Source organism: Engraulis encrasicolus, chromosome 5 (assembly GCF_034702125.1).
Source record: "Engraulis encrasicolus isolate BLACKSEA-1 chromosome 5, IST_EnEncr_1.0, whole genome shotgun sequence".
NCBI classification, from domain to species: domain Eukaryota; kingdom Metazoa; phylum Chordata; class Actinopteri; order Clupeiformes; family Engraulidae; genus Engraulis; species Engraulis encrasicolus.
In genome coordinates this window covers 32,660,400-32,682,386 of record NC_085861.1, presented here as the reverse complement: position 1 = coordinate 32,682,386, position 21,987 = coordinate 32,660,400, and the positions used below count along the sequence as shown (strand labels likewise).

The following is a 21,987-nucleotide window of genomic DNA, read 5'->3' as shown; positions in this document are numbered from 1 at the left end:
GCAGCATAGCCACAGAGAGCCAATCCGGACAAAGATATCGCGGAAGCTGTCAAAATACATCGAATGAATGACAGAAACATTGGGCCAATGGTCCCTTAGACTGAGAATTAGAGGCGGGACCATATTTTGGAGGTGGGGCCTAGCGTCCATCTTTAATGTACATACTGAAGAGATTGACGAGAAGAAAACATTGAAATTTGAAGTAAAGAAGGTTCGGTAATCGTGGACGTGGCTGCCAAAACAAAAAGATATACGAATTCATTATTACTTACTAAAGGTAGAGAACACACGTACATCAAATAAGGTCCACTATTTAACAGACCATCCGTAAATATGACAAAAACTAGCCAGCTAGCTTGTATGTGCACCAGCGTTAGCGAGTGAGTTAGCCAACTGTTAGCTCGCTTTCTTACCTTCTCAGTATTAGCGTACATTTTCAGCATTAGCCTACCTTTTCAATACAGTCATATTTCATTTACCTGCACAGCTTACGCATGACCTAAAGCTCGCTATTGTGGGTTCGTCAGACCATGCTTGCATCCGATAGATACTCGCGTGCCTAACGGCGATGTTATGAAGTATCTGGGTTTTCTGCATCCACACTGGAAACGTCAGCTTAGCTAACCATTTGCTCACGAGAAGATGTCATGCTATTTGGCTAATAGGCTAGCAAATTTAATAGACACCCGAGTGGAAAGGTAGGTAGGCATTGTCCCAAAAGAAGTTGATGCCTTTATTTGACCTGTGAACTGTAGTTATTATGTTTTATTGCAGGAATCCTACAACTGTTATGCTAACGTGGTGTAGTACTCGAGCTGTTGCAGTGTACATTGGCCAGAGGGAATGTTTTAGCCAACCGAGGAGCACCATTCTCCGAAATGTGATGTGAAACATCAGTGAAACTTGTATATAGTGCACGATTACTGTTTTCCCCCAGCATTTGAGCCATTGTCTTAACTGATGTGTGCTTCGGGGACAGTCAGACGAAATTGTCAATGTGTGACATCTTGCTGATACCCGTATCCTTGCAGGAGACAACCTAAAGACACATGCCATTTGTATTTTAGTGATAGGCGGTATGAAGACAGCATCATAGCGAAGCCATGGCTGATAAAAGAAAACTACAAGGTGAGCATCTTCTGTTATTAAATCTTGCTGCTGGGGCTTGCTGTTAATATTAGTAGTACACCGTCGTCTGGTGTTATAGTTATTTGCAAGCATAGTAGTGTTAGTGTTCATGATGAGAATCTCTGTCTTTGACCTTTCCCAGGTGAAATAGATCGATGTTTGAAAAAAGTTGCAGAAGGTGTCGAACAGTTTGAAGACATTTGGCAAAAGGTGAGACTTGGGGCATTGTTTTCTTTTCTCTCTGCCTTTTATATAATGGTGCAATGAAGAGAATGTATCCAGTGTAGCAGTGCATTGATGACCCCTGTGCTTTTTTTTAAGTTACACAATGCAGCCAACGCCAACCAGAAGGAAAAATATGAGGCTGACCTCAAGAAGGAGATCAAAAAGCTCCAAGTAAGAATGTCCTTCATTTCCTTCAAACCTGCCCTCCTCTGATGCTTTGTCATCATTTTTTCATTCCCTATGAACCTTAAAACTGCCCGTACTGTACCCATGCAAAACTGCAAAATAAAACCATGAATGCTCTGATTGCAGCGACTACGAGACCAGATTAAGACATGGGTGGCATCCAACGAGATCAAGGATAAGAGGCAGCTAGTGGAGAACCGCAAGCTGATCGAGACGGTAAATATCCAGCGTACTGCTTCAAAACTTCACGCTTTGTACAGATTGGGGCCTATGTTTTAGGCTCTTGAGTAAATAATATGTTCATGTCCATGAACAATGTATCTAATCTCACAATCAGAGGCGGATTGTCCCTGTACCTTGAAACGTTACTTTTCTTCGGAGCATCAGCTGAAGGCAATACAATGTCATACCATAGCAGAGTGCATTATCAAAACCTGCTAATAGTAATGGTCGATTCCCACTGCAACAGGGACAGACCTACATTATTCATTGCTGTATTGATCATTGCCAGTCTGAGCCCCTCTGGCTTCTAAATAAATTGAACGGCTGATGTTTAAACAGACAGTGGTGAGCAGACAGCAGCAATGGTTGACTCAAAGCGCTAAGTCCCTATGCACAGCCGCTGTCCAGGTGCTGGTGATGTGCAGTCATTCACCCAAGGGAAAATGGGGGTGAAACACAGCACACTGGTCTTCTTTGCTGAAAGCTTAGTAGGTGAACAACATGTTTTGCTATCGCTTCATCAGGTTCAATCTGTTAACTTGGTGTACCTGATGAAGCGATAGCAAAACTAGTTGTTCACCAAATACACTTTCAGCAAAGAAGACCAGTGTGTGGTCTTTTTATCCCCCTTATTCCTTCGATAAACAGCAATGATTGACTTAACGTGTCTCCCTCTACATAGCAAATGGAGCGGTTCAAAGTGGTGGAGAGGGAGACGAAAACGAAAGCCTACTCCAAGGAGGGCCTGGGGTTGGCCCAAAAAGTGGACCCCGCACAGAAGGAGAAGGAGGAAACGGAACAGTGGCTAACGGTAAAACATTGGTCAAAACCCCAGATGAAAGCTCCCCAAAGTCCCATTTGTTTTAGTACTATGGCTGGGTTTTTTTGGCCGCTGATGTCTGACATCTCTGCTCAGGGAAATATTTTAGTAAATATGGCCAATGCTAAGCGCTGTAAACAAAATTTAAAATGGCTGAATGCCTCTTCAGAATATGAGCAAACCTTTAACCTTCATCGATAAATAAGGCCTGTCAAGTTTTGTGAAGTGTCCCCAATAAAAATACAGTAGTTAGTGAATATAATTTAAGCAATGTTCTACAACTGTGCTGACTTCTGTACTCCGCCTTTGCATTGGTATAATAAATGAAGTATAACCTTAAGCACTCCCTTTGTGTTCCCCAGAATACGATAGACAACCTAAACATGCAGGTGGACCAGTTTGAGAGTGAAGTGGAGTCCCTGTCTGTCCAGACCAAGAAAAGGAAGGGAGACAAAGAGGTTGGTGTTCTTATTCAACCTCAAGAGTTTCACTTCAGATATCCTTTTCACTTCCACCTTCACTAAGTCTCTGTCTCTGTCTCTGTCTCTCTCTCGCTCTCTCGCTCTCTCTCTCTCTCTCTATCTGCTTCACCTCGCACTTCTTTCACACCTCTCGCCCTCTTCACCTGTCCTTCGTCACTTCTGCTTCCCAGTCTGCAAATCCTTTTCATCTCTTCTGCTCTTTTCATCTTGGAACTGTCAGCTCCCGCTCCTCTCATCTTTCTAATGTTAAACTCTCTATTTGGTTTTGCCCTTCCTTTGTCATACTGCCACGTGCACATCATTCCCCTCACGTGGCTATCCTCATTTTTATAATATCTCTCTTTATTGTTTGTTGATGACCTGAATACAAAAGATACTTGTGCACCTACAGTACAAAGATGATCATGTTTTGTGTGTGTTTATTGATTTAAAAACTATTTTGCATATAAATCGCATAAATGTCTGCAGCAGACTATCCTTTTTTTAAACTTCATTTTTGGGTGCCATTACCCGGGGGACCATGGTTCGATTCTAGCCCGAGTTTGTGTCCCCAATCATTTCCCATCTCTCTCTTCCCACTCATTTGCTGTCTCTCTCACTTTCTTATCTGAATAGTAAAGATGTAAAAGCCCAAATGTATATATTTAATGTGTACTGTATATATTCAAGCTAAATCGATAAACTCCATCCTCATGTCGCCCAAGCAGAAACAAGACCGCATCGAGGAGCTGAAGCGGCTGATCGAGCGGCACCGGTACCATATCCGCATGCTGGAGACCATCCTGCGAATGCTGGACAACGACTCGGTGCAGGTGGACGCCATCCACAAGATCAAGGACGACGTGGAGTACTACATCGACTCCTCGCAGGACCCCGACTTCGAGGAGAACGAGTTCCTCTACGACGACCTGGACCTGGAAGACCTACGTAAGTTCTGGTTTTTAAACAGTTGTCCAAACCTAAATTAGCTGGGATTGTGTTTGCTGAGCCCAGCACACGGCACCACAACACAACCTGTGGCAAGTACTCAAGCAAGTTGTCAGCAGTTTTCCTTCAGGTTCTCGCTTGCACCCTTAACGTACTCATGAACGGCGTGACGTTTTCCATGTGCGTTATGCCCATTTGTGGGGGAAAACAGCCCATGCAAGTCAATTGGTGATGTTGGGGTTTAATAAACGAAAGATACGGACCTGTAGACTAGCGTTGTTCACGCGCAGCATGCCGAAAACGTGTTGTGTTGCCGGCTGTTCAAATAATATAGCCAAAAAGCCGTGGCTGAAGCATTAGGCAAGCCGATGTAGCATGTAAGTTGATGAGACATTCAGTTTGTTTTCACCCATAAAGGGGCGTAACGCACATTTAGGAGCAAAGTACCCGGATGGCCGTTCATGAGTATTGGTAACTAGTTTTGCTTTTAAAACCCAAACGTTGTCCAAAACATTGGAACTTAGTTTACTGGGATGTTTTTGGCTTACATAACACAGCACAACACACCAACTGGCCTTCATCAGATTTTTGTCATGTTTTCTTTGAATTAACACTTGCACTCTTTCTCTGTCGGTTTGTCTGCCTGCCTGCATCTCTCGTTCTCACTTTTTCTCTTTCTCTCTCTCTCTCTCTCTCTCTAACTCACTCTTCCTCTCTTTTCTCCTATATTCCTCTCTTTCTGTCTCTCTGTCCCTGTCTCTCTCTTTTGTGTCTTTCTATCCATCCTTCCATCTCTTTTTTTCTTTCTTTCTTTCTTTCTTTCTTTCTTTCTTTCTTTCTTTCTTTCTTTCTTTCTTTCTTTCTTTCGCTCTCTCTACTCGCTCGCTCTCTCTCTTTCTCTTGTCTGACTCACCCTTCATCTCTTTACTCCTATACCCCCCCCCCCCCTCTCTCTCTCTTTCTCCCTCTCCCCCTGGTCCCTCTGCTCTTTGCTCCACAGCAGCTACAGCTCTCATGGCCACGTCTCCTCAAGGTAACAACTTGGAGGACGACATGTTCCTGCCCTCAAGCAGCACGCCCACGTCCACCACCTCCTCCTCGCCCATCCCGCCATCGCCCGCAACTGGCACAACGGTAAACCCCTCTCCCTGTCCTCTTCTCCTCCTCCTCCTCGCTCTATCTATGATATATACACCTTTACCACCTCCTCTTTGCCCATCCCGCCATCACCCATCATCATCACAGCGGTTAGCTCCTCTTTCCTCTTCTCTTCTCTCCTCACCTCACCTCACCCCTCCTCCTCACTTGATCTATCTTTTATACACCTCCACCACCTCCTCGCCCATCCCAAGGTTGCCTGCCACTGGCACACCAGTAAACCCTTCTATTCTCCTCCTCCCCGCTCTCCTCACTCCATCTTTCATATACCTCCTCCCCTCTCTCTGTCTTTTTTTCTCCTCCTCCTCTTCACTCGATCTATCTTTTTATACACCTCCACCTCCTCCTCGTCACCCGTCCCACCATTGCCCGCCACCGATAGACCAGTAAATCCTCCTCTCCTCTCTTCTCCTCTCCTATCCTCTCCTATATACTCCTCTCCTATCTACTCCTCTCCTGTCTTCTCCTCTCATCCCCTCTCTTCTCCTCTCCTCTCCTCTCCTCTCTTCTCCTCTCCTCTCTTCTCCTCTCCTCTCCCCTCTTCTCTTCTCTTCTCTTCTCTTCTCTTCTCTTCTCTTCTCTTCTCTTCTCTTCTCTTCTCTTCTCTTCTCCTCTCCTATTGTCTCCTCTCCTATCCTCTCCTATCTACTCCTTTCCTCTCTTCTCTTCTCTTCTCTTCTCTTCTCTTCTCTTCTCTTCTCTCCTCCTCTCCTTTCCCCTCTCCTCTCCTCTCCTCTCTTCTCCTCTCCTATTGTCTCCTCTCCTATCCTCTCCTCTCCCATCCTCTCCTATCTACTCCTCTCCTTTCCTCTCTTCTCCTCTCCTATCTACTCCTCTTCTCTCCTCTCCTATCTACTCCTCTCCTCTCTTCTCCTCCCTTCTCCTCTTCTCTCTTCTCCTATCTACTCCTCTCCTCTTTTCTCCTCTCCTATCTACCCCTCTCCTATCTACCCCTCTCCTATCTACCCCTCTCCTATCTACCCCTCTCTTCTCTTCTCTTCTCTTCTCTTCTCTTCTCTTCTCTCCTCTCCTCTCCTCTCCTCTCCTCTCTCTCTTCTCTTCTCCTCTCCTCTCCTCTCCTCTCCTCTCCTCTCCTATCATCTGCCTTCTCTTCTCTCTTCTTCTCTTCAGTATAATTCATCATTCACCCATCCATTACCTGCCATCTCCACAAAAGTAAGCCCCTCTCTCCTCCTCTCCTCTTTCTATTCACTCCATCTTTTATCCACCTCCACCACCTCATCCTCTCCCATCTGTCCATCGCCCGCCACTGCCACAACAGCAAACCCCTCTCTTTTCTCTTCTCTTCTCTTCTCTTCTCTTCTCTTCTCTTCTCTTCTCTTCTCTTCTCTTCTCTTCTCTTCTCTTCTCTTCTCTTCTCTTCTCTTCTCTTCTTTCCTAATCTGCTCTTCTGCCACCCATCTATCCCCTCTCCACTATCTTAGTAGACTCTTACCTCTTAATTGTATTTTGTAAATTTAGGGGGGGGGCGGGGAGCGGGGGGGTTTGCATTTTTGTAAGCATTATTGAGGAGTCTATTTGTTTCAGGAGAACTCGGAAGAGGACAAGAAGAGAGGGCGATCTACGGACAGTGAAGTTAGCCAGGTGAGAGAACGCACTTTCTACGGTGCCACGTTTTATATAGAGTCTGTTGGTACTGTTTGAAACCAGGTAATACTCCAGGAAGATGGTTCAGTAGCAAGTTGGCCTGGAGGTAGTGGTAAATTGGCTAATAATAGAGCGGGGAGTCCTTCGGGATCAGCGGGTTTACCACATTCTGTAGGTCATCTTAACTAGCTTTATCAGTTAACCATGTTCATGGAATACCCGTCAGATCTCACTTTGTCTGCCATCACTTTCTACCATGTGTCTGCCAAGTTTACTAGTGAATTTGCAAACCTACATATTTCTTACATTTGTATTGTTATCTGTTTTTGTGTCAGTCGCCTGTGAAAAATGGAAACCCGTCGCACTTGTCCTTCTCCTCCTCGTCGTCCTCGTCCTCGGGCTCCACCCCCTCCTCGGTGTCCATGGCGACGGTGGTGGGGGGCGGTCCCACGGCGGTCTCCAGCGGCGGCGGTGGCGGCGGCCTCCTGGGCAGCTTCAGCACGGTGGTGCAGCAGCACCCGGTCCAGTCCCAATCCCAGCAGCCCCCACTACAGCCGCAGCAGCAGCCCCCACAGCAACCGCAGCAGCCACAGACCAAGACCCCCACCACCCCCACCCCCCTGCCCTCAAACAGCACTCCCAGCCCCCACAGCCACCCCACACTCCCCACCTCCTCCACCACCCCGTCCCTGCCCAGCTCCAGCACCCCGGCGCCGGCCACGCCAAACGCCCAGCCCCCCGTGTCCTCGGTGCCCAACTCGGCCGCCTCGGCCCTGGGCCTGGGGCTCGGCCTGGGCCTGGGCAAGGCCGGCGTGACGGTGCCCAGCAGCTCGGCCCAGATGCCCGGTGGCGCCCTGGGCCTGTCGGGGATGCCCGGCTCCATGAGCACCATGGCGGGCCTGCTCTCCACCTCCACCCCGACCCCGTACGCCCAGGCGGCGGCGGCGGGAGGGGTGGGCAGCGCCCCCGGCGGACAAGTAGGGAGCGGCGCGGGCAGCGGCGGCGTCTCCACGGGAGCCAGCAGCGTGGTGGGAGCCGGAGTAGGAGGAGGCGCGGGGGCCACCAGCAACGGCACGGGCTCCTCGCTGGGCCTGCTGGGCTCCAGCCCTGGGCACGGGGCCCTCGGAGCCAGTATCTTGGGCCTGGTGCCGGGACAGACGTCGTCTCTACAGGGGCCGCCTCAGGTTCCCCACAGCCCCGTGGGCACGGCCCCTGGCTCGGGGTCCAGCGTGGGCGTCCTCGGGGGTAACGGGAGCAGCACAGGGGCAGTGGGAGCGGGAGTCGGGGGCAACGGAGCTCCAGCCAGACCACCCAGTGTTCTCAAACAGAATGGAGGCACAAGTGAGTATGGGAGCTTTTGTGTGTGTGTGTGTGTGTGTGTATATTGCAGACTTACTAGAATTTCTGGAATGGTGCAAAGTGAATAGGGTATTTTTTTTGTCAGAATGATGAAAACACTTACCGGTACTTTTCCCCGTTATGTCAGTTGGATCATTGTACAGAAACTAAGTCCCCCTCTCTAAGAGTCTTATTTGTTCATCCTCCCACTGCAGTGTTTCTCAAAGTTTCCTGCAGTGAGCTTTTAAAAACAGGGCTACCGTATGTAAATGCATGAGTTGGTGCATCCTCATCTCTTAACTGGGGCATGTCATGAAGATGATTTACATATCATTTAAATTTAAACACATGGTACATGGCATAGGATGCATAAAAAAGATGAAAAACAGTTTTTGAACAGACATTCCCGTGGATCACTTGGGATTTCTTGCAAAGTGAGAAACACTTTAGGGAACACTGTCGTGAAACAATACCTACTGCAAGGATCTTCAAGTACTTAAGTAATTCATAACATACACAGACATTTGACTTTGTTGCACACTCCTCTGGTTATAGATTGTGTGTGTCTTTAGTGTAATTAACAGCTACTGAAGTTATTACTATGTACGGTACTATGCACAGAGGTGTAAGTAGGGCCCCCCCGTAGGGTCTCCCCGTGGCACCCCAGCCGGCCGTAGCACCTGCGTAGTACTCCAAGTCTAACACCGTACCTACCTCATTGGGTACAGTGGAATAACTGCTTTATAAACCATATAAGGACATGTACTCATGTACAACCGTGGTTACTGTTACGGGCTCGCTGTGGCCAAGGTTAGGGAGTTAGTCTTTCAATTGGCGGTTTGTAGCTAGGCTCGAATGCCACCTGTCATCTTCCTACACCTCCATCCATGGCTGAAGTGCCCTCGGGCGAGACACCTTACCCCAAATTGCTTCAGGGACTGTAACCAATACCTTGAAAAATGATATTCGCTGTAAGTCCCTTTAGTATTAAAGTGTCAGCGAAGTGTAATGCTATTACATTGTAATTACAGCAGTAAGAGTACTTCTACTTAGGGCTGCACAATTAATCGGAAACTATTTTGGCCGCAACGATTAAAAATCGTGGCCCCGATGATTTACGGTAATGGTGATGTCACAGGGGCAATGTAGTCGCCTGCCTGTGGGTGCTCTTGAAGCCAGGGCATGTTGACAGACTGGTATTTCTGTTCATCTGTAGGCCCACTTACGTTTAATGCTATTGTCTATTACCGGTAGATAATTATTATAATTATATAGTATAGAAGTTGTAATTATATAATAGCCTACATTGTTATATTTAATTCTGTGATTTTATATAACATTCTACAAACAAAATTCAGTTGTTTATTGTTGTTTAATAGTCATCATTAATAATCGTGATTTAAAATGTTCATGCAGCCCTACCTCTACTACTCTTCAATATACTATGCATTTGATTGTGTTATTTATTTGCTGGTTTTAGCATGTGTTAATGGCACAGTGGCGTCTGCATGTGGGTCAAAGACGTGCAAAATGGCATTGTCATTCAGTGTAACGGATGCCTTCTGCTGACTGTAACTGTAAAAAACATGACTCTTTTTATTTATTTATTTATGGTTACAGGGAATTCATGAAAGCCTCGGCTGTCATCCATTCATTTGAAACAATTTAAAAATCTTGTTTTTTTGTTACAGTCGGCGGAAGGTGTCCGTAACACTGAATAACAAAGACGTCTTTGACCCATGTATATTGCACCCTCATGGTCATTGTCTTTGCCGTGTGTCCAGGTTACAGCGCCGTTGTCGCGGACAACACGCCTGACTCCACCCTCAACAGCGGTAGCCAATCACAGAGCAGCCAGCCCACGTCGCTCAGTTCCTCGGGCAACCCACCGTGAGTGCACACTTTTGAAATATTTATCCCATAATGAAACTGCCCTTACAAGCCCATCCCTGGTGCCTCTCTGAGCACACAAATGATTAAATGCTTTTTTCTTTTAGTGCAAGACACTTTGGATTAAAAGCACTCACTAGATGGAAGTGTGTTGTGAAATTCTGTGTTGTGTAATGGTGCTGTTTTACAGTCTGGAATATTGCCTCAATGGCTGAGTACAGTATTTATTTTCTATTCTGCTGTTCTACCATTGTTTCAATGTTCCTCTCTCTTTTATTGCTTTCTCATCCTCTTCCTCCCCTCTATCAATCCGCCTTCCCTCTCTCTCCTCTTTATCCACCTTCCTCCACTTTCTTTTCCTTCTCTCTCTCCCCCCCCCTCCCTCTTTCCCTCTCTCTCTCTCTCTCTCTTTCCATCTCTCTCTCTCTCTCTCTCTCTCTCTCTCTCTCTCTCTCTCTCTCTGCTCCCTTGTTCCCCCTGCCTCAGGCTGGATAACGGCCCCAGTCTCCTGAGCTCCATCACCCTCCCCCCCTCCTCGCCATCCCCCTCCTTCACAGACACCACGCCCGGCGGAGGCAGTCTGCTCAACGGCCCGCACTCCTACACGCCCAACTCTGAGGTCATCAAGGTGCGCCCCAGTCCGCCCAGTCAAGTCAAGCCCCCACCACCACCACCAGACACCCAAGGTGGACTCTGGGACAGACAGTGGCCTAGTGTGGGTGTCATCATTGTCTGCTCCTGAGGACGCTGCTCCTCACCGAGCCGTCTCTATAGCTGCCCCCTTTTCTTTTTTCTGTCCTCCTCCTCTTCCTCCTCCTCTTCCTCTTCCCCCTCTCTTCTTAAACTGTTGTAATCCAACAGGACTCCTCCTGTTTTTTCACCCCTCCTCTGCTATTGAACTAGCGCAGGGCCAGGCATGCTCAGACCTCATGTCTGAAATCTGGCGTTAACGTTTAAGATTTATGAGGAGATGGTAGTATAATATATTTTTAACGACTGAAATGTTTGGCCATGAATGGCATAAAATGATATCTCACTCTCTGTCCTGGAGTTTACACATGTTGTATTTTATGGGGTGCGCTCGTAGGCGCCCCTGTTTCATGAATGGGCTAATGACGAAGCTGGTCCCTCCTAGTCTGGGGACTCGTCCAATGCAGCCCCTCTTTGATACATTTAGAATGTAGTAGGAGAGAATAGTGATGCCCTTTGAGGTGAGCGAAAGGTCTTCTTGACGCTGAATTTTCATCTTTCCTATGTCACTGAATTTTCGTGATGTTTCCTGTGTCAGTGACAATGTTGTTTCTTGTGTTTGTCTGTATTTCTCTCTTCCTGTCTCTCTCTCTCTGCAACTCTTTGCTTCTCTCTCTGTCTGTCTCTCATTCCATCTTTCTGTCTCTCATCCTCCCTCTTTCGCTGTCACTCACGGTCTCGTCTGTCTGCCCCCCCCCCCCCCCCCCTCCCCCTCTGCCTCATTCTCTTTCTCTTTTCATCTTCTCTCTCTCTCTGTCTCTCTGTCTCTCTGTCTCTCTCTCTCTCTCTCTCTCTCTCTCTCTCTCTCTCTCTCTCTCTCTCTCTCTCTCTCTCTCTCTCTCTCTCTCTCTCTCTCCAATAGGCCCCTGAGCCGTTGAGTTCTCTGGCAGCCATGGCAAAGAGGGCAGCCCTGGGCCCAGCACTGGATGGAGAGATTTCCTCCCTACATCTCTCAGAGAGAGGTACATTATTAATCACGCACACACACAGCCCCACCTTAATATCTTTGTGGGGCCCTCCCATTGACTTCCATTCATATTATTAACCCTAACAATAGCTAAAGAATGCTAAACTGTGCCCAAACCAAAACCTTTACCTGTCAGTGAGGAAATGTTTTTTTTTACACTTTTACCTCTACCAGTAAGAGCAAAAGGGGTCAAAACATGTGGGGTCCAGGATTTGGTCCCCACATAGAACGAGGGCGCCACCTTGTTGGTGTGCTTCAATAGCAGTGGCCTCTCAAAGGTAGATTGGTCCAGTGTACACACACACACACACACACACACACACACACACACACACACACACACACACACACACACACACAAAATGTGTTCCTCGAAAGAACACACTGAGCCAAAGTTGAAGCAGAAGATATACAAGTATACACACTCATGATGCGTGCAGTTGAACATATTTTTCTTGATGCCTGCATACATTGCTCCATTCCCTCTGCAGCAGTTATTTTAATGCCTTCATTTTACCGTCTTAGACATCTTCATGAGCTCGTCGGCCCCCAGCGGGCCCCCCGTGGCTCCCCAGCCGGCCGTGTCGGAGGTGAACCTGCCGCCGTCGTTAGGGGTGTGTCCCCTGGGCCCCACGCCCCTCTCCAAAGAGCAGCTCTACCAGCAGGCCATGCAGGAGTCCGCATGGACACACATGCCCCACCCCTCGGACTCAGAGAGGATCAGGTACACACACACACACACACACACACACACACACACACACACACACACACACACACACACACACACCACGCCAGAGGCGGCATGGACACACATGCCCCACCCCTCGGACTCGGAGAGGATTAGGTACACACACACACACACACACACACACCATGCCAGAGGCGGCATGGACACACGTGCCATATCCATACCTGTCAACTTTGAGCTCCCAAAATCCGGGAAAATTCCCATATTTTCAGCCAAAATCCGGGAAATTTTCTAAAGGCCAAAATTTGACAGTCAACGGGATGACAGAGACGGATCGGACGGACTGTTCTAGGCTACTCTGCTTTTCACAACAGCGCGCGTGCAAAGACATATTCTGTCTAAAATCCCTCAGCACACGTTTTACAGCGCGGAGAAACGATGCAATGAAAACAAAACAATGAAATGAGCGCAATGAGTTTCTTCTTGTTGTTTTGTCGCACAAGTTGTCTGTTCATGCCCCACCCCTCGGACTCAGAGAGGATCAGGTACACACACACACACACACACACACACACACACACACACACACACACACACACACACACACACACACACACACACACACACACACACACACACACACACACACACACACAACACGCCAGAGGCGGCATGGACATACATGCCCCACCCCTCGGACTCAGAGAGGATCAGGTACACACACACACACACACACACACACACACACACACACACACACACACACACACACACACACACACACACACACACCATGCCAGAGGCGGCATGGACACACGTGCCATATCCCTCCAACTCTGAGGGAATCATACACGCATGCATCTTTAAAGAAATTTTTTTTCACAAACGTACACACATTCCCCATGTGACTTATTCACGCGTACCTGGATATGCGGTGCGGTGGCCTCTCTAATGGATGTGTGACTAAAGCCCACAGTCCAGTCCTTGCGGTGATGTGGATCTCTGAGCTGACCTTTGATCCCCCCCAAACAGGCAGTACCTGATGAGGAACCCGTGCCCCACCCTGCCCTTCCATCACCAGGTGCCCCCCCACCACTCCGACTCCATCGAGTTCTACCAGAGACTGTCCACAGAGACCCTCTTCTTCATCTTCTACTACCTGGAGGTCTGTACTGTCTGTTTCGGATTTGTGAACCCACTCTTTGTTTTTTATGTGATCCCAGGCTGTGTGTCGGCAGATCTTGTGCTCCAGAATACTTGTCTTGATGGGATATGTTGAGCCCATATGAGCAACCGTTTATTCTACAGTTTTTGTAGCTTAACTTTTGATAAATATTTCTAAGCGTGAATATAATGGCGAGCCACTGTGAATGTGTACGTGTAACAGACCGCATTCGGCGGCAGGTCGAAGGCAAGGAAAGGCCACAAAGGTTGTCTCCAACTTGCATTTATTCTGGTGAAACATTAAGTGCACACAACATCATGCAGCTGCTGTCGTACATTCATATCTCCAGCGAAGTAAACTCTTTCTGGCTGCTTGTGATCGTATAGTGAATTGTCAGCACGAGACATGGAGCCATTGTCTTTTACATACATATTATCACGGACAACATTCTACGATAACATTCCCTCATTAAACGGGACATTCCATTACAGTATTCCATTGGTGAGTAAATAAACAGTATGAGAACGACATCGAGTAGCAAAACAAAGCCTACCTGGTGAAACATTAAGTGCACACAACATCATGCAGCTGCTGTCGTACATTCATATCTGTACACAAAATGATAAAGATACAGTTAGCTGACTGCCCACGGATAACAAAGAATGCGTGGTTCAGACTAGCAGCGAACTGACTAGCAGGTTCATAGCGTGGTCAGAAATTATCACTTCAAAATACCATTTCAATATTAATGCAAAATCATTTGCGATCTCATAATCATGTGGCAGTACTACTCTCAACAACATTTTTAATTGCAAACCTAGTATGCACACATGTATAATATTGCATTTATGGATGAACACACGAAGCATTATACCACTGAACTTACCTCCAGCGAAGTAAACTCTTTCTGGCTGGAGGAAGCATAGTTCGTGTGCAAAGACCTGACCTACTGCAGCTGCAAGAATACACCACCAGGTGGCTGCAACTCGTATGATAAGAAGAACCAAATATTTATAGTGAAATTCACCAACTACATTTCTAACTCTGTTACATACGCACACAGATGAGCACAATCACACCATCCTTAGTTTTCTTACAATCTACGCTTGTGTACACACACACACACACACACACACACACACACACACACACACACACACACACACACACACACACACACACACACACACCAGGTACGCACAGTAATGTACAGTAACAACACAATGTTCAGAATGTGCAGTCTTACTGAATCTGTGTTTTGAGTAATCAATCTTTTTTTTTTTTGCTCTGCCAGGGTACCAAGGCACAGTATTTGTCCGCTAAAGCTCTTAAGAAACAGTCGTGGAGGTTCCACACAAAGTACATGATGTGGTTCCAGAGGCACGAGGAGCCCAAGACCATCACCGACGAGTTTGAACAGGTCAGTCGCTCACCTGCTCGCTGAGCCTATCTACCTATATAGCCCCTACCTATTCCGGCTGAGGCTACCAGACAGCCAGCATGTTTTGGACTCTCTCTCTTCCAAACAAAAACAGTCAAGCATCATACACCATGCTCAGGTTGCTCTTTGTGAACATGCCTGGTGATACTTATGCAACAAGCTTTTATCACATTGCGTCAGTATTGAGGTTTCTGTGCCACCTAATGCATTTTAGCATTTTAGATTTTTGCAATGTAATTCATTTTAATATCCCAAAGTTATTAGTCACATTTGTTGCACTTGATACCAGGCAACATATGATCCGTACTCCTCAAGCAGCAGTATGTGTGACCCCTCTCTCCTCTTGTGTTTGTGTGCGTGTGTATGCGTGTTTTCCTCCCGCAGGGCACATACATCTACTTTGACTACGAGAAGTGGGGCCAGCGCAAGAAGGAAGGTTTCACCTTTGAATATCGCTACCTGGAGGACCGAGACCTGCAGTGACCGACCGTCCAATGAGGATAGGAGAGGAGAGGGGACGGACGGATGGGGTAGTGGTGGTAGCGCTGTGGGACAAAGCTGACAAGATGGCCGCCATGGAGAATGTGCTGCTGTTGACATTCCGAGACTGAACTCCATGTCGTGATGATTTTTTTTTCCTCAGTTTTTTTTTTTTTTTTTTTTTTAAGCCGGTTGTTAAGTAGGCCTTTATCTTAAAGGGGGAGGGGAAGGGGCACAAGAGAGAGGAGGGGGTCGAGTGCCTGTTTACATACAAACATTTGAACCTCTCTTTGCAGTCCTCTTACCCAGCAACACTTCTGTTTTACCCCCCTTTAAAAACACCACCACGCACCCCCAGCACCCCGTCAGACGGTGTAGCTACACTCAAAAAAAAACTCCAATTGGGAAAACAAAAGGAAAAATACACACACAGACACGCATACATCGCATCGCCACCAGTGTAATTTGACCCCTGTGCTCTGCTCTGCTGTGGCCGAGTCTGCGGATGTTTTCTGAAAGCAGTTCTGTAGTTGCTCACCTTGGCCGCCCCACTGCCCACCGGCACCATGACAGACCAGGGCCTGGCCCTACTTTGCTTTGAAGAGGGACGAGATGTTAATTAAATTGCTATGCAATTGAATTCTACTCTGCCTCCTCTCTGTCAACAGGAAATGTGGAAATACAGCATTATATATAGTTATATATAAGTATATGTATACTTATCCAGGCAACAACAACAAAAATGACCCTCGACATTCAACTTGACATTTTTGTTCCACCGCTGCCTGTGCTCATTCATTTTAGGAGCAGCCAGCAAATCCCCATATACTTCAAAGTAAATATCAAATAAGACAACAAATAAAAGGAAGAAAAATCAGTGGCAGGAAGTTATCCTTTTTCTCACTAACAGTGTGTAGGTTGTTTGTGGTTTAAAAAAAGAAGTATATCTATATATATCTTTTTTTGTCATGTGGAAAGCTCGGAAAGTTCTGATGTAAAAACAAAAAAAAAGAAAAGTACTCCCACCCTTGTATGCCGTTATTTCATTTTGGAAACCAAACTTCACGAATTCCCTCTCATTTGTCCTACTAGGAGCACACTCATTTTAAAGAAAATCATCGTTTTCCCTTATACTCTGTGTCCGTATGCGTTTAAAAGCCTCCTCTTAGTTCAAAACGTGTCCTCAGTGAATTTTCTTAACTTCATTTATTTTCCTTCATTTTTTTGGAGGGAAAACCCACAATCTGTATTTCAAACAAGCAAACGTTAAGAAACTGTGTAGAAATTTTAAAAAAGAGAAATTATTTTTGGCTTAAGGAAGGAAAGGGCAGCTGACAGACAACATGTGAATTTCTCTCCAAAAAATAAGTACAAAATTATGTATAGAGTTGATTTCTCATCTTTGCTTTTTTGACACTGTCAGGATAGCATGTGATATGCCATTCAGTAAGCCTGAAATGGAAAAAAGAGGATTGTACAATTTCAATAAAATACTTTTGTGAACAGCTCTCTGTCCTGTCTCACCACAAATGAACATAAACAGAACTTGTGATGATGAATGAATGCTGCTGCATTTCAAATGACCTGTTGAACCTTTGACCAGAGTTCCCATGGCCATGGAATTCCTGGAATATCATGGAATTTCAATAAAGGTTTTTCCAGTTATGGAATTTGACCATTTTGCCTGTGCAGACAGGGAATATCATGGCATTTTAGCAGCATAGTGTTTTTGTTTTGTCTAGAATACTTCCTGCAACATAATAGAATCTTAAGACGTCAAGAAACTTCTCAATTTTGGCAAACTTGCCTGCGAACGCAGAAGCGAGTTGACTGAATATGGAAATTTGAAAGACTGGCTGTTACAAATGAGTGACCACAGAACTAAATGTCTTCAGTTCTATTCATTTCCAGAATGCTGTCCATTCACAAATGTTACCTTTTTAACCAATACTTACCACCACCATCAAACTAAGTATGCAATATGACTGGGAAAATTGCACTTTTCATACATGAAAAGGGGATCTTCTTCATGGTCCGCCATTTTGAATTTCCAGATATAGACATTTTTAGCTGCAAAACTTACTGTACTTTGGTCATACTACTAAATACTAGTTTATTACTCCGTACATTCCTGCGCAGTCGGCCATTCTGGGCTCGAACTCGCAACCTACCAGTCAATAATCCAGTTTGGGCATGGGAGGCACCGGTCCGATAATTCAGCGCTACCGATACTGTATGATGCTTCGGGAGGGAGGTTTACTAACATGCCATGCCACACTATGCGAGTTGGCGTCTGTTACACATGCTTATACACACAAGTGGTATAAGCTCAGCAAAGGATTAAAACCAGATTCACCTAAGGATGATAGTCTCTTGAACAGATACATGTTAGCCTGCCACTCTATTCCAATAGGGTCACTTGTCTGTGATGTCTGCCACTCTATTCCAATAGGGTCACTTGTCTGTGATGTCACTATGATGTGTCCTTGGAGATGGTTCTAAAACCTCACCTGAGTATACAGACACTCATTTGGCAGCAGGACACTGAGGAGTACAGTTGGATTATTGTTTCCTCCTGGACATTTACACATGCCTCACATAGTATGGTACTGAGATGGACAACAAAAGTCAGGGGTGCAGGCCAATCATCATGCTGTAAGTACATGAACACCAACACAGTATTATTACATCAGTAAGCATAGGTTTTATAGCTCAACTTCAACATGAAGACACACACACACAGAGACACCGGGGGAGACAGACAGACAGGGAGAGACAATGTTTCAGAGCTCCTATAACTTTATACTACCCTACAAGTGGTATAAGCTCAGCAAATGATTCAAACCAGATTCATCTTAGAATGATAGTCTCTTGAACAGATACATGTTAGGCTGCCACTCTATTCCAATAGGGTCACTTGTCCGTGATGTCTGCACTCTATTCCAATAGGGTCACTTGTCTGTGATGTCTGCCACTCTATTCCAATAGGGTCACTTGTCTGTGATGTCATCATGATGTGTCGTTGGAGATGGTTCTAAAACCTCACCTGAATATACAGACACTCATTTAGCAGCAGGACACTGAAGAGTACAGTTGGACTATTGTTTCCTCCTGGACATTTACACACGCCTCACATAGTATGGGACTCAGATGGACAGCAAAAGTCAGGAGTGCAGGCCAATCATGCTGTGAGTACATGAACATCAACACAGCATTATATCAGTAAGCATGGGTTTTATAGCTCAACTTCAACATGAACACACACACACACACACACACACACACACACACACACACACACACACACACACACACACACACACACACACACACACACACAGAGGGGGAGACAGACAGACAGGGAAAGACAAGTTCCAGAGCTCCTACAACTTTATACTACCCTACAAGTGGTATAAGCTCAGCAATGGATTCAAACCAGATTCACCTTAGGATGAGATTATCTTGAACAGATAGATGTTAGTCTGCCACTCTATTCCCATAGGGTCACTTTATGACTTTATAATGTGTCCTTGGAGATGGTTCTAAAACCTCACCTGAGTATACAGACACTCATTTAGCAGCAGGACACTGAAGAGTAAAGTTGGATTAATGTTTCTTCCTGGACATTTACACACGCCTCACATAATGTGGGACTCAGGTGGACAGCCAGGGGTGCAAGCCAATCATCATGCTGTAAGTACATGAACATCAACACAGCATTATATCAGTAAGCATGGGATTCACAACTCAACTTCAACATGAAGACACAGACACGCACACGCACACACACACACACACACAGAGGGAGAGGGAGACAGACAGACGGACAGACAGGGAGAGATAATGTTCCAGATCTCTTGTAACTTTTTACTACCCTACAAGTGGTATAAGATCAGCAAAGGATTCAAACCAGATTCACCTAAGGATTATAGTCTCTGGAACAGATACATGTTAGTCTGCCACTCTATTCCAATAGGGTCACTTGTCCGTGATATCTGCACTCTATTCCAATAGGGTCACTCGTCTGTGATGTCTGCCACTCTATTCCAATAGGGTCACTTGTCTGTGATGTCATAATGATGTGTCCTTGGAGATGGTTCTAAAACCTCATCTGAGTATACAGACACTCATTTAGCAGCAGGACACTGAAGAGTACCGTTGGATTATTGTTTCCTCCTGGACATTTACACACACCTCACATAGTGTGGGACTCAGATGGACAACAAAAGTCAGGGGTGCAGGCCAATCATCATGCTGTAAGTACATGAACATCAACACAGTTTTGTATCAGTAAGCATGGGTTTTATAGCTCAACTTCAACACGGACACACACACACACAGATAAAGGGGGGAGGGAGACAGACAGACTGGGCGAGACATTGTTTCTGAGTTCCTACAACTTTATACTACTCTACAAGTGGTATAGGCTCAGCAAAGTATTCAAACCACATTCGATAAGATAGTCTCTTGAACAGACACATTATAGTCTGCCACTCTATTCCAATAGGGCAGGGGTGTCAAACTCATTTTGGTCCGGGGGCCGCATACAACCCATGTGGACCTCAAGCGGGCCGCATTAGTAACATCATCGCAAAAAAAAACAAAACAAAAAACGTAAAGCAGAGGATTAGTGTTCAGTACTATCACGTTTTAAGTGTGTTGAATATGTAGAAAGCAATGCAATACTGATAATCCTATGCAAAATTTCCTTGACTTCATTCATTCATTGCCAACCGTCAATTAATTAAATATGGGACAGTTCATTTTGGCAGGGGGTCTGGGGGTTTTCCCCCAGAACATTTTGTATTTCTTATATGTAATTTCCTGCATTTTCACGCATTCTAACATCCCGTTTCCAGTTTGAGCTTAATAGGAACCAATACAAATCCAATTATATTTATTATTTAATTACAACCTATACCAATCCAATACGAATAAGAAGTATTAACATTTTATCTCTATATATGAGGTCTATAATATATGAGCTTTATCAAATGTCTGTTACAGTACAAATTCACTATTTATAATAGAAGTGTGATGTGCACTTTACTACATATATACAGTGTAACAGAGGGACCATTGGGTTAAAGGATTTATCCGGAGTTGGAACAAATTTGCCTGTTTTTTGCATGTTTGGGATGAAATACAGTCACTCTAGAGCAAAATCAAGGCAAAAGGATGCGTTTTGAGAAAGTTTGATAATATCACGTTAGCCTCGTTAGCCATATCAGCTATGCAATATGAAAGATGCGGGCATCGTTTTTCGGCGGTTACACACATTTCAAAAACACAACATTTTAAAGTCTTGCACAGCTCAAAACAACGTCACACTTACCTCGTAATATGTTGAGGGTATCCACACATAAACCGAAGTGTCCAAAGTCCTTCATGTATTCTTGAAAGGTCTGCAGAATGTGTTTTGTGAAGCTACTACCTTGAGAATATCTAAATTACGGTCAAGACAACTATTTGACACTAAAGCCCACCAAGTAGATTGCCGAGTGCGTCGCACCATCAGCTGTGGTTACTCGCTATGGAAATAATCATAGCTGATGGTGCGACGCACTCGGCAATCTACTTGGTGGGCTTTAGTGTCAAATAGTTGTCTTGTCCGTAATTTAGATATTCTCAAGGTAGTAGCTTCACAAAACACATTCTGCAGACCTTTCAAGAATACATGAAGGACTTTGGACACTTCGGTTTATGTGTGGATACCCTCAACATATTACGAGGTAAGTGTGACGTTGTTTTGAGCTGTGCAAGACTTTAAAATGTTGTGTTTTTGAAATGTGTGTAACCGCCGAAAAACGATGCCCGCATCTTTCATATTGCATAACTGATATGGCTAACGAGGCTAACGTGATATTATCAAACTTTCTCAAAACGCATCCTTTTGCCTTGATTTTGCTCTAGAGTGACTGTATTTCATCCCAAACATGCAAAAAACAGGCAAATTTGTTCCAACTCCGGATAAATCCTTTAATGTCATGCAGGTCTCGATTTTGCCCCGAGGGGCGTAATTGCGCATTTCGGTTATTTCATTGAAAAAAAAAAGTAAAAAAAAAACCTTTTTGGGTTTTTTTTTTACATCCGGGTCGGATGGAACCCTCTGGCGGGCCGGATGCGGCCAGCGGGCCGTATGTTTGACACCCCTGCAATAGGGTCACTTGTCTGTGATGTCATTATGATATGTCCTTGGAGATGATTCTAAAACCTCACCTGAGTATACAGACACTCGTTTAGCAGCAGGACACTGAAGAGTACAGTTGGATTATTGTTTCCTCCTGGACATTTACACACGCCTCACATAGTATGGGACTGAGATGGACAACAAAAGTCAGGGGTGCAGGCCAATCATCATGCCGTAAGTACATGAACATCAACACAGTATTATTACATCAGTAAGCATGGGTTTTATAGCTCAACTTCAACATGAAGACACACACACACACACACACACACACACACAGAGGGAGAGGGAGAGGGAGCCAGACAGACAGGGAGAGACA

General features: G+C 45.6%; 1 protein-coding gene across 6 annotated transcripts; it reads left to right on the top strand.

Annotated features, from left to right (window-relative positions):
- Positions 1-146: 146 nt before the first annotated feature.
- cnot3a (CCR4-NOT transcription complex, subunit 3a) lies at positions 147-16,983 on the top strand. Of its 6 annotated transcripts, none has more exons than XM_063199147.1 (18): positions 147-277; positions 1,068-1,128; positions 1,271-1,338; positions 1,450-1,524; positions 1,666-1,755; positions 2,444-2,572; positions 2,944-3,039; positions 3,771-3,990; positions 4,991-5,124; positions 6,700-6,753; positions 7,092-8,097; positions 9,879-9,984; positions 10,471-10,612; positions 11,597-11,696; positions 12,227-12,425; positions 13,425-13,557; positions 14,852-14,977; positions 15,383-16,983. In XM_063199147.1, the coding sequence occupies exons 2-18, from the start codon at positions 1,104-1,106 to the stop codon at positions 15,479-15,481; spliced, it is 2,802 nt and encodes a 933-aa protein (XP_063055217.1). In that variant the 5' UTR covers positions 147-277; positions 1,068-1,103; the 3' UTR covers positions 15,482-16,983. The 6 variants fall into 6 exon arrangements, with proteins under 6 accessions (XP_063055217.1, XP_063055216.1, XP_063055213.1 ...); XM_063199146.1 differs by having other exon boundaries at positions 6,697-6,753; XM_063199143.1 differs by having other exon boundaries at positions 6,697-6,753; positions 10,471-10,699.
- Positions 16,984-21,987: the final 5,004 nt, after the last annotated feature.